This window comes from Musa acuminata, chromosome BXJ2-6 (assembly GCF_036884655.1).
Source record: "Musa acuminata AAA Group cultivar baxijiao chromosome BXJ2-6, Cavendish_Baxijiao_AAA, whole genome shotgun sequence".
Classification (NCBI taxonomy): domain Eukaryota; kingdom Viridiplantae; phylum Streptophyta; class Magnoliopsida; order Zingiberales; family Musaceae; genus Musa; species Musa acuminata.
Genome location: NC_088343.1, coordinates 14,032,646 through 14,045,975, shown reverse-complemented (window position 1 = coordinate 14,045,975; position 13,330 = coordinate 14,032,646). Strand labels below are relative to the sequence as shown.

General features: G+C 36.1%; 1 protein-coding gene across 10 annotated transcripts in view; it reads right to left on the bottom strand.

Annotated features, from left to right (window-relative positions):
* Positions 1-13,330, bottom strand: part of LOC135615021 (DExH-box ATP-dependent RNA helicase DExH7, chloroplastic-like) — a 37,223-nt gene that overhangs the window by 13,548 nt on the left and 10,345 nt on the right. For all 10 annotated transcript variants that reach the window (XR_010487811.1, XR_010487816.1, XR_010487815.1 and 7 more), the window contains exons 13-23: positions 11,596-11,653; positions 10,447-10,512; positions 8,015-8,097; positions 7,738-7,921; positions 6,818-6,970; positions 6,635-6,736; positions 6,376-6,528; positions 4,363-4,467; positions 2,246-2,386; positions 262-351; positions 112-168 (exon numbers count right to left, since the gene is read on the bottom strand). Coding sequence is in view for 4 of the 10 variants with exons in the window: in XM_065112986.1 (XP_064969058.1) it covers positions 112-168; positions 262-351; positions 2,246-2,386; positions 4,363-4,467; positions 6,376-6,528; positions 6,635-6,736; positions 6,818-6,970; positions 7,738-7,921; positions 8,015-8,097; positions 10,447-10,512; positions 11,596-11,653 (1,192 nt within the window). In the remaining 6 variants the exon portion in view is untranslated. The remainder of the gene's footprint in view (positions 1-111; positions 169-261; positions 352-2,245; positions 2,387-4,362; positions 4,468-6,375; positions 6,529-6,634; positions 6,737-6,817; positions 6,971-7,737; positions 7,922-8,014; positions 8,098-10,446; positions 10,513-11,595; positions 11,654-13,330) is intronic.

Genomic DNA, 13,330 nt, shown 5'->3' with positions numbered 1-13,330 from the left:
TATAAATAATACATACATATCATGGACTTTGAGTATTAGGCAACTACTATAATGTTATTAAGCCATAATTGGTGACAATATAAAAACAGTTATAGTGTACCAAAACAGCACCTTATACAGCAAATCAATTGCAGAAGAAATTACATCTTCACGTGGAGGTTCTATAGCCTGTAAGTAAACAAATTACGCCCTTAGATTTCGAACATAAGATATTTCGAGAAAAAAAAAAGAGGCAAACATGAGTATGAGGACAGAAAATACCTGCAATAAGAAGGATTTTGTATCTCCCAGTGAAAGGGATTTTATTTGGAGACATAATTCTGTCAATGGCATCCTCACCATCTCAGGTACCTATCGAAAATAGGTTTCAGATTCCATTTCGATAAAAGAACAATTAGAATATTATAGGATTTAAAAGGAATTCTTTTTGAAGTAGGTTATAATGGAGTAAAATTTGACTGATAACATGCTGTCAGAAAATGGGGCCCTCTGGGACAATACAAGCTCCTCTCTGTTGTACAGAGAGGCATCCTATACTCCAAACTAGCATTCAAACATAGAGCTGGAGAAGCAGCAGGATCCTCCCCCTATCTCTTGAGAGATGCACAGTTACAAAGAAAATATGTTGGATCTTTTAGTTTGGCCGAAGGGTGCTTCCTCTCTTCCGTCTCAAAGACTTGACAAAGTGATTCTTAACGAGTTCCTGATACCCTATCATGGAGACATCTAAACATGTTCTCAGTCCCATCACTATATAGGTTCCTTAATCTTGTAGGGATATCCTAGCCCATCTTAAAATTGGGAGTACTATGCATCCCTAGGGTCAAACAAGGACTGAAATCTCAACAAGTCTAGCGCGATTCGACCGGTATATATAGGTCCAACTGTCTACAGGTACACAGACCAACTCAAACTGAGTAATTCGGTTCGGTCCGATCATTATTTTTTTCTCTTTGGGTTATGGACTAGTGATGTGTGATTTCTCATGCTTGGTGATGAGGCCTGCAGCCACTGTCGCTCGTTACTTGCTGCTCACCACCAGCCATCCACTGCGATACTTAACCGCCTCCTCTTCCTCCATTGCTAAGCCCTCTTCACCTCTTTTTCCTTTCTCTTCTTCCAACGCCTCCTGTTCTTCCTTACTTCTTCCTCCTCCTTCCTCTTCCTTCACCGTTTCCTCTTCTTCATTCTTCTCCTTCTCCTTCTCCTTCCTCTTCTCTCTTCGGTATACACCAGTACTAGATAGCCTCTTGTACATTTTATTCCTCTCTCTTTCTCACACACACAAACATTCTATTACTTCTTTTCTTTTGTTTCCTTCTCTGTTTTCTTTATTCTGTTTGAAATTCATCTACTTTATAAAGTAAGACTTAAACTTTATTGCTTTGCTTAAAATAAATTTTGGTTAACTGAGCCTTGACTGGTCACTCAGAAGGTAAACAACAACAGTGTTTTCAAAAGGTGCCTTGCCTAGGCACTCGGTCAAGGCGTTTCAATGAAGCACTGCCTGGGTGTGCACCGAAGCCCGAGCCAAATTGGGTTGACTTGGTGAGTAAGTTGGTTCAATCGAACCAACTAATGTAGGCTGTAAGGGCACTTATCCTAACACTGACCTAGTGAAAGAAACCAGAAGTGAAAACCTACTGCTCGTCCATTGCCTTTTTATGTGCCGTCTGCCACTACAGCTCTGTCCACCGCTGTCGACAACCTCATTTGCTTCGTCCGCTGCTGTAGCTTCGCCCGCCATCGTCGATAACCTCACCCATTTCGTCCGCCGTTGCAGCTTCGTCCGTCGTTGGTTTCCACCTTCCTCCATGGTCGCCAATTACTTCTCCCTCTTCTCATTTTATAAGTAATACTTTCGTGGAGTAACTTGCTGCACTATATTGAGGTGGTACACTATTACTCTATTATGTGTTAGAACTTTCTAACTTCTAAGTTCACCACATTCTGATCATATTTATCAATCATAATATATTTTTAAAATTTTAATATTCGAGGGCGCCTCGTTTCGTTGAACAACAGCCTAAAAGTACAGGCATGATCTTTTATTGGCCAAATAAAGCTATAAATGACCTGGAATTGGCAACTTCAGAATATCATGAACAGACATACAACTCTTCCACACAAGCCGAATATACAGTCAAACATTTGTTCTTAAACTTTACAAAATGATAACCATGAAACCAAAGTGAACAAGAACTTAAGGGGGGAAAAATCTTCAACATAATGATACAGGACAAACCTGAAATGGCCGCATGAGCACTTCATATCTATGGCATGTGTACAAGCAGAAACAGATACCAGGTTTCACACGTCCAGCTCTCCCTCGACGTTGCTTTGCATTAGCCTTAGATATCCAATCCTCTACCATGCTTGACATTTTCTGCAACAAGTAATAAGAAGTATGATAAATCTGACCCCGCTTATTAAACCTACTAGAAAGGCTTGCTAAAACATTATCAAACTGGGAATTTGAAGAGCATAATAAATTAGTTTCAGATGCCTATAACTCAGATCTGCCAACAGATATGGTCCCATGAACTTTGGATACAAATACAAGATAAGAATAAGACACAATACATATGTGTCAAAATACATTTTGAAAAAGTAGAAAGGATATACCAACAAAGAATATTTTATGAATATGAGCATTTGACAATAATCAGTGTCAGAATAGCTAATTATATATCATATAGTGAATCATGATTAATGATAAGTAACTAATCATGATATCTATCCTATTCATCATGAAAAATATTTTCAGCAACATAGCATGCCAAATATAGCACGAATTTATGATAATTAAGACTATAAAATTAATCTCACTACCCACTAATGCTAAATACAAACAAGATATGAACATACTACGTAATCATTATTCATCACTAGGTTAACAAAACAGACATTCAAGTAGAAAAAAAATCTCGAGAAGTATCCATGAAGTATTCAAGTAAAACCATCCAATTTTTTACCATATATATATAATTGAATACCACACCTACAAGTATCCTATCCAGTAAATATCTAATATGGATACAAAAAGTAATTCAAAGCAAGGTTCATCATACCGCAACATACTGCTCGATACGGATAGTATGTACTGGTACGGGCAGTATATATCAGTACATCGGTATGCTCCACCATACCGTGTGTCGATACATCGGTAAGGCTTAGTATGTACCATACCGATGGCCGGTCAATACACAGGTACAAACCGGTAAGGCGAACCATGATTCAAAGCATCCTTGCTTCACATATATGGCCTTGGCATAGCCAAAACTGCTTACAAGAACTTTAGGTAAACAAACAAATTGTGATTCAAAGGGTATCCGTATCATAATAGTAAAGTAATCCTTGCTTCATAAAAATGGCCTCATGGCATAGGTGAAACTGCTTGCAAGAACTTGAACTTGAGTTATAATCAGGTACCAAACCAACATAGCATCCAAAACTGACCAGAAAAAGATATCTTTGTTAGATCTATAGTGACAAACACAGCATGTCTAGAAATTGAACTTGTTAGCAGGCCTTAAAAAAAAGATTTTGACACAGAATGTCCCTGGTAAGATAACAATTATTACAACTTTATTCTTATAAGTTTATTCTTTATGGTATTACTAGGTTAGGATGCCCAGGAAAGAAACAACATTTAGTTTGCATTGAATTATTGAGTAGGGGTCAATTTTCTAAGTGATAGAAAGAATTTGCTAGACCTATATTGATAGGATTATCGTGCATCCTAAACCATTGAAAGACTCTAAATGGTTTGTATTTGATCAGATTTTGGCCAAACCCAACTGCAAAGATCCAAAATTTTTGCCCTACCCACTTGGCCTCCTGTAAAGAAATTATATTAATTCTCCATCAAATCATTGTATCTACCAATACTAGTCATATTCTTGAAGGTGTTCCTGTACACCAAGTTTCAGTCCAAAACAATTTGAGAACTCATCTATTTTGCACCACATCTGAGGACCAATATGATGGGCCAGGTACCTTGCGTCACTTTCATGTGACAAGAGTTCTATTCTAAAAACGGGTTTTCTGCTAAAGATGATTAAGATCCACATACATGAGAATTGAGATCGAATATTTTCATGAGGCATGAAGATCCATGTTCTTTCCATGATTGTTATTGTCCATATTATGTTTTGGAAACTACATCACAACCACTTCAGCCTTCACCCATTTGAAATAAGGACAATGAACTTTGTTTAAACTTGGGTTCAACTCAAAGTAACTAATTGTGACCATACAAACAAAACAAGATGAGGTAAACATAAATTAGAATTCCACTTTTAATGGTCATCGTAAAATATTTTCTTTTACTATCATGAATAAACAAGCTTGACCTTAAACCTTTTGAGCATTGTAACGTTTCTCTTTGTGCTTTCCAGCATCAACCACATAAATCACGTCATCAATTGTTATACTGGTCTCCGCAATATCTGTAGCAACAATGACCTGGGGAAATGAACAATCATCAATAAAATTAGCATACAAGAAGAGATTATCAACCCACTTAGTCGATGAACAATATGAAATATGTAACTGAAAACCAAAAGTACATATTTAGTCTATCTTCATGTACATGAAAAGATACCACCCAATTCCTCATGATAAGAACCTTCAGACCTAAAATAATATATGTACAACAAATGGTTTTTTAGGTACACTGTTAAATGCATAACTATCCTTCAAACTATAAATCTGGGAAGAACTTCTCAGTTGATTTCTTCCATCCTACTATAGGCATGAAACTCTCCAATACAATACAATGTTCTCATATTGAGTAATAACCCATTTGATAGTTTGTGAAGTAGACATCATCCTTGCTTTTCAACATATTGTAGAGACCAAGGTTCTCAATTTTGATGTGTACCACCCAATACGAGCGATATGTACCGGTCCGAGAGGATACCGGTACACAGACCGCTATCTACCGGGTAGGACCAGTGTTTTGACCTCATATCAAGCGGTAACGGTCGCATTAACTTTGATGTGTACCACCCGATACGGGAGATATGTACCGGTCCGAAAGGATACTGGTACGCAAACCGCCATCTACCGGGTAGGACCAATGTTTTGACCTCGTATCGAGCGATAATGGTTGAAATCCGACCGTTACCAAGCGAATTTCGATCGTTACCGAGGTATACCAGACAATACGCCCCAATATCTTTGGACCGTTGCCTCCAGGTATTTTTGCAGATTTTTCAACTCTTTTTGGGTGTACCACCAATATGCCCCAGTGTGCCATTGGTACACCCCAATACGTATCGTACCGAGCAGGGCTCGATGTACCAGTACAAACCGAAATTGAGATCTTTGGTAGCAACAAGAATTATTTTTTAGTTTCCCTTCCAAAAGCAACCAAGATTAAGGAAGATGTTAGCAACCATGAAGGTTTAAGTAACAAAGTTCAAAGACCACAATTGTAACTTTGGCCCTAGATTCATATTTTAAAAAAATAATATTCCAACTTAGCAATAGCATTATGACAAAATAATGTTAATAAAGCACTTCATCACCTTCATGGCAATCATTTATTGACTATATGAGCATCGAGTAATGCTAGTACTAGTCATATATCTGTTACATTTAATATGTGGACATCAGCACAACCAGCGCAAGCAATCCACATTACTGACAGATGAAAAGAAAGAAGAAAAAACATATTGCACAGAAGAGATTCACCATAGCATGGTATGCAATTTCGAATGGTACCGCCCGGTACGGGCATTACATACAGGTCCGACGGCATACCGGTACGTGGACCGCCCGCTACCGGAAGGACCGTGCTACAGTAATACACTGTAGCAGTGCTACAGTGCTACAATAAGAAGAAATCGTTTGGTAAACCCTGGTGTACCGCTCTGTATGCTGGTACCATACCATACCGAGCCACACCGATACGATACGGTATTGCATACCTTGCACCATAGTACTTTTATTCTAATGAACCATAGAAATCCAACCATGCCTAATAGAAACAAAAGAACAAGCATGAACATGGTAATGCATTTCAATTATTTTGCATGCATCACAGAGATCTGCAAACATTACATGAGGATGCATACTTCAGTGTTTTGATCAAAAAATAAAAAAATACAAAGAAGAATTTGGGAAAATAAGATCGAAACAAAGAAAAAACTGAACAATATGAAGCATCAATTTGTTAAAAGTAGCAACCATTGACTTCATTTTTTCTATATAGGTATTTCCATTTAATCAAGGGGTTAAATAACCTGTCATAAACTATCAACAAGAGTAGTGATGACTGCCAGCAAAAACTAAAAATAACACACAGGATTTGAAGTTACAGGAGAATAACAAAATTGCAGCTTGATACATAAGTTCATTAACAAATACCTTGCGGATATTCTGAGGTGAGGTCAAAAACACCTTTTTTTGTTCAAAAGCCGAAAGAGATGAATGCAGAGGAAGAATCCAATCCAATAATATTCCTCCAAATTGATAGGAAGCAGTTAACTTGTCAACTAGCAAGTCAATTTCTGCAACTCCCTGTAGTAACCGTTTGATGACAGGTAAGCAAGGCACAAGAAACAAACATTCATAGACAATATAGTTAATTAATGTAGTATATTGATGGACAGTCACAAGGACCTACTGGAAGAAAGACAAGAATAGCACCCGGTGGATAATTTTCATCAATAAAGCATATCAAATCTTCAAGAAGGTCAAAGTCAATCACATCCTCATTTAAACGCTTCTGCACACAGTATTTATGACAGCCACAATGTTAGTTATGTAAACAATTACCTGGTTATCCAACCATCAAATAGGTGTTTACCAGATTTTGCCGTGTTCGGTCACTGTATGACGCATATCGATCTGGGATATAATGGGGATTAACATAGTCTTCAGAAAGTAGTGACTCGTCACCCCATGAAGATAAAACTATATTCTTCTTTCCTCTGTGATTATCCACAATACTGCCCTTAAGCTGTTAAACAAAAAGCACTAAGCAAAATCTAGAGATTAAATATTGTATCGACATTTTTGACATAATGAACAATCATAGTAATGTGGCAATGATGTCAAATTGCTACAACAAACAAATGTGATATCAGTAAAAGCCTAGAAATAGAACTGATTCCAAAATTAGTGAATGTCCAAAAGTATACCGGTATGAAATTGCAATCCCTGCTGAAAATCACCAGAAATGTTATACATTTGCATATTACCTTTATAATAAATATACATCGCATTTTGCCAATACCACTCAAATCTTTAATTGCTTCCTAAACATGAATCAACAATCCTGGTTAATTTTTCATAAACAGAGACTTACATGAACTAGCAAGTAGTAACACCATATCACCAAGTTGTAATTTTAAAAAGAAAAAAAGATGCAGAATCAGAAAATTAAAAAATGGTTGTGTTAAGCTATATTTGACTATTGCTATCCACCACCTAATAGGGGAAAATTGATCAATTTAAAAAGGCTAATGATTGATAGAACAACTGAGAGAGGAGGACTGATGAAGCATCTTAACAGTCAATAAGAGAAAGCATGATTTGAAAGCTAAAAGGAAAGATCTTTATTAAAGGATAAATTCAATGTGGAGATGATCAATATGTGGATTGTGGACCGTGTAAATGTCCCATCACAGGTGAAACAGATATACATGAAGTAAATATTCATTTACAATAATAGATGTATCTCATAAGATGTTCGATGTTTTTAGTAACAAAGAGAGAAAAACGGACTTTTCCTCTATATCCAGTCATGGATGTTCCTGATGCTGCAGCATCCAAAGCAAGACAATAGTCAAGCCTTTCGTAAACATCCTCAAGAAAGTATGTTGATACTGGATGTGTTCTTCCTTCTGCACTAATCACAGGGCAATTCCCGAAGTACCTTGAGAACAAACTTGAATCAACTGTTGCAGACCTGGGTAAAAGGTAAATTGAGAAGATTATAAGTGCTATTAGTACTTAAGAATAGATAACAAATTCAAAATCAATGTCATTGAGTAAAACGTACATGAGAACCACTTTTAACTTTTGCCTGGCAGTATCAGATTGCTTCTCAATCAGGTTTTTGAGAACAATGAGTAAAAAGTCACCCTGAAAGAAGTACAAGGAACTAGTAAATTTCATGCGAAAAAAATATGCAATCTTTCACTCAATACTTATCTAAGCTCCTTATTCCATTAAACAATATAACATTTATTAAGTTTTAAGAACGATAAAATCAAGACAATGTATAACAACATTTCATGTATAGGATTGATAATAAAGGAAGCTTAGGCAAAGTGAACAAGAACAATACCATTATAAACATATAAACAAACCAATAAGTCATATCACATAAGTAAATATATCAACACAACGAAAGAAGTCAAGAACAATATAACCATAAAACAAAAGATTAGAAAAGAAAAATATTTTAAAAGTGGAAGGCTTTAGCAAATTGAAAGGAAGAAACTAATATATGTATCCATATAAAATTTACACACATATTTGTGTATATAGTATATACAAAAATATTGCATTCAGCAAATATGCAATTACATTTTTACAAGGATGAATCTATTGGCCAAATGATTCACTATTATAAGAAAGGAGTCAAGTGCAACCCAGACACCCAATGATAACCCACAGGTGGCATCCAAAAGTTCCACACATCATGTCATGGACATGCTACTATTATTGATTGAAGAAAGAAAGAAAGGAAGAGGGAAAAAGAGAGGGGGGAATAGAAAAAAAAGGAGAGAACATAAAAACATAATCAAAACATGGCTATACAGTGCATTTTGATAGTTAGTTTTAATGGCTGGAGATGGGTCAAGCATCTAATAAAGAGTTGAAATTACCCTCTCGATCACAAATGTAATGAGGAAGTGTTGAAAAATATTATAGCCATTGAAGATGGTAACTTTACCTTGCTATTTCTTATTTTTCGATAGATTTAAATTTTCGTTCCCTTTTCTAAAAAAATTTGATTAAGAAAAGAGTAGGGAAGAGCAAATTGGACTATATCATTTCTTGTCAAAATAGTTAGCTTCAGTTCATGTTGATGACAAAAAACAACACATTGATCCATGGTTATACAGGTGTAATTGGAACACCATGACCAGTACCTATCAGGTTTATGACAGCCTTGTAGCAAGGCATGCTAGAATGACTAGCTGTGCAGCGCCCATAATGATCAGTCCACATAATGATCACTCAGCTTAAACCATATAGACATTCACAAGATTGTTAGGCCCTCACCTATGCATGTTCACCTGGACACCCTCTTTGATAGTGGGTGTGACAGCACAGTGATGATAAAGTGGGTACAGGAGAAGGTAGAAAACCAGAGTCGGAAGAAGTGATAGGGAGAGGGTGATTCAATCAGGAGGCCAGAGGAGGGGGAGGGCCGAGAAGAGTAAGGGGTGGACTATGAGGACCAAGATAGAACAGAGAAGGGTAAGGCTAAGCAGTGGCTTTGGAGCAATGTGATGGTGAGAGCTCAGTTGAGTCGTGTCAATTGAAATTTGTGCCAAACACATGGTGGGTCACATACTAGGAAAAGCCCCCTCTCACATGCCCAAGCCAGGCCAGCCAACCCTTAGCCTAGCAGAGCTGATGTTGGACCCTGGGGATAGTCTCAACATGACATTGTAGCAGGAAAGATGCACCTGACTTGAAGCAGGTCATGCCAAGCCACGGCCACCCATGGGCAAATCACAGATAACAAACTCAAATTCTCTTTTTAGTATTAACTAGTGGCCATTATGAAAATCACAGATAACAAACCCAAATTCTCTTTTCCATAGCTATTATATAATTGTGTTTACATATAGTTTTCAATATTTTATAGGATTATGATAATCTCACATCATATCACTATTTTATATATATATATATATATATATATATATATATATATATATATATATATAAAATTTATTTTTAGCATATGTAGTCTTTCTCTTTTTCATATTTATATTTTTTTTTAAGTATTTTCTTGTGGTCATTACAAAAGAACACAGATTTCAAACCAAAATTTGAAGCCAATTTCTATCCTTGTTCTTTCAAGTATAATATCGTGAGGCTTATCACATACCAAGTGAGATTATTTGACCATTTTGGTTAGCCAATAACTTTAGAAGTCCCAACTTGTAGATTTCCAATCTCATGTTTCAGTGCAATCTACTTCTACTAGTGCTCCCCTATGTTTCCTCCTATCACACTCTCAGCTACCTGATGCATCAAACACTCTGATACTTGGATTATTTGGTTCGTGTAGTCTACCCATATGAACTTTGAAAGCCTCGTCTCTCACCACTTTCTTTTATATGGGTAACAAGTCAAAAAAAAGAGAAGGTGAGGGGGGATGGCACACAGCATAAGAACATAAACACATAATTAGGTTATAAAACATCAAGGACAAAAAAATAACATAATAGAAGATCACAAGAATCATACCAAAAGTGATCGTTCATGAACTTCATCAACTATCACATGTGTGATACCAGCCAAGTCTTTATTTACCTGTAAGAACCACATGATGATGACTAACCAAATTGGCATAAAATACACATGCTTTTCTTGTATATAGGAATTAATATAAAGGACAACGGCATATGAATGATTGGGTAGGTACACTAATCTTCATCATAGTATCATAAGACTGATACTAATTTTCTCTGTTATTTATCCCTTTAAGAGATTTTGCACAAGTCATGTGACACCTCCATCCTCTTAAAGATAAGACATAACAAACAGAAAAGACTGGATTAAGCAGGTGCGAAGTTTATGAGGATGTCTTATAACAAGGACATTGAAAAAGAAAGAAGATGGCCACAGCCCACAAATATAGCTTGCCATAAGACAATACCACAAATAAGAGTCTGAAGATTTCAGCAAAATACATGAATAATTAATTACTGTGTATGATGAGAAGAATTAAGGTTTGGAAAGCAAGAATCTCAGGTGTTTGATCAGTAGTGCAGCCTTCAAGCAGACTGAATAATCCCTTGAAGATACAATTTAATGTTCCCTGTTCATGTAATACTTTCCAAACTCTCTCTGATGAAGTCACTTATCTTATGAGTTTTAAAGATGTACACCAGTAATTTTTAATTTCTGCTCGTTTTCAACAGTAGTGATAGACTTATTGGGGACAGGAATCATCCTTCAAAATTATTATTCTTTTAGAAGCAAAAAACTATAAACTCCGACCTTATCACAGGATTCTATCAACTCAAATCATAATCTCAATTTCGATTCACAAATTATGATATCCAAATTCACTTCCTCATTGAGTATATACATTAGTGGGATAAGATGGCCCAAACAACTCCACACTCCTTCCCAGTTTTGGATGTCATCCAAAACATATAACATGTATACATTAAGAAATTTTTTTTCTTCTATTTGGGACTATTATCACCAAGGGCTCCAATTCAATACTATCCAACTATTGACCGTACAAAGTTCCATACGATATGTTATTGTTGAATGGTCAACCATAAGTCCAATTAGGATCAGGACAAAGTTATGATCAATGCCAAATACATATAGACATTGTGTATGTATGATGGATGCAATTGAAGTCAAAGGAGCAAATCTTACAGCCAGCTTCCTGAGAAGGATTCCTGTTGTACAAAACAAAAGTTTTGTCTTCTCATTCCTGGAAAAGTACATCCATAAGACTTAAGAAATTGTACTATTTTGCACAACAATAAAAGTAAAATTCTCCAAAGTAACAAAGCGGTAAAAATTAAATATAAATGCAATAAATTAGTCACCATTTCAATAAATCAAAATCTGTTAAAGCTTTATACTCAACAAAGCATTAATTCAGTAGACATCAATGTATCACCACAAACAGTACACAAATGAAAGCATCTTTGATTTACACAGATCAAACATCCACCTGGAATATGGCCCTTCTTCCTCCCTTTTTATGCATTAGACTGATGCTTCTGCAGGTGCACACTCTGATCATTAACCCAGAACAAAAATTGGAGTATTAAAATCTACGTATTGCTTCCTCAACATCTCAGCAAATTACTTAACCAAGGTATAATGAATATCAACATAGAGATCAAATATCTAATATTAAATTTCACACATTTGTGATTCTGAAGAAAGTTTTCTTTAGCTACCTCTATTCAGGGATGAAATGAAGAGAGTCTAATCATTCATGGACATAGAGATTCATCTACCTCAATTTAATGATTTGGAGTTTCTTAAATCAAGTTTACAGATTTGGGGATCTATGTATCTAATTAATGAAACTCAGATATCCATACAGTTCAAAGGCATGGAGGTCGATAAACCTAGATTGGAGACTTCTATCCAGTCTACATTGACCAAAAGGTTAATAGATATAGTGCAATATCTCATTTGTATTGTCCATCTAGTATCATTTTAAAAATAAAGTAAATTAATATCAACCGATATCAAGCCGTGTTCTTGGTCGGACCAATAACTACTAACAATCCTAGTTTGTATGTATTGGCCTAACAGACATTTAAAATCATGCCATGGTCAACTTATTGTTTGTTTTATCCAGAGGCACAAGGTGATGACGTTATTATTAAAACAGGATCAAATTACAGGCAAGATCAATAAAGTAAATTAAGGAGAAAGGATTTGCCAATCTGTCAGTCCCCATCTCAAACCTATGGCTTATTTGGACTCCAATACTAAGTACAAACTACAAACTACGTATTTTGCACCTTGCTAAAAGTCAGTAAATCACCCAACATACTGGTACCATATCAGTCCAATATCAAACTAATATTTTAAGCCTCAGTCCAAGATTTAAATATCAACTGTACCAAATAGTACAAATCCATATTTACTGGTTTGACAACTAACCAATACATGAAAAAAGCAATTTCAGTCAGTTCAGTTTGGGTCGATCGTCCTGTAAGGTTACCTTATTGAGCACACCATATAGTAAGACTGTAAGATAACTACTACCAAACTGTGTTAAATTTTATAATTTTTATTTTTAAATATCGGCTCGAGGGGAGGTGTTGATAGCTTTCAGCAGCTATCAATCAGTCTCAACATATAACAATCTGATGAGATAACATAACTAACTTAGTCTAAACCACTAACCCAAAACACTTAAGATTTTAGCAAACTCATATAGTCCTGTAAACCAACTCAATTTTGAAACTAAACTAGAACGTCATACAACAGCTTTCTCTCCTCTCACTCCCCTCCATCTTCTCTGCCTCCATCGCATATGTCTCTCTACCTTCACCCCCGTCATTGCATCCACCTCCTCTGCTGTTGCCACCTCCTCGCTTCACTGTCGTCAACTCCTTTGGCAGGCATTGTAACCTCTTCT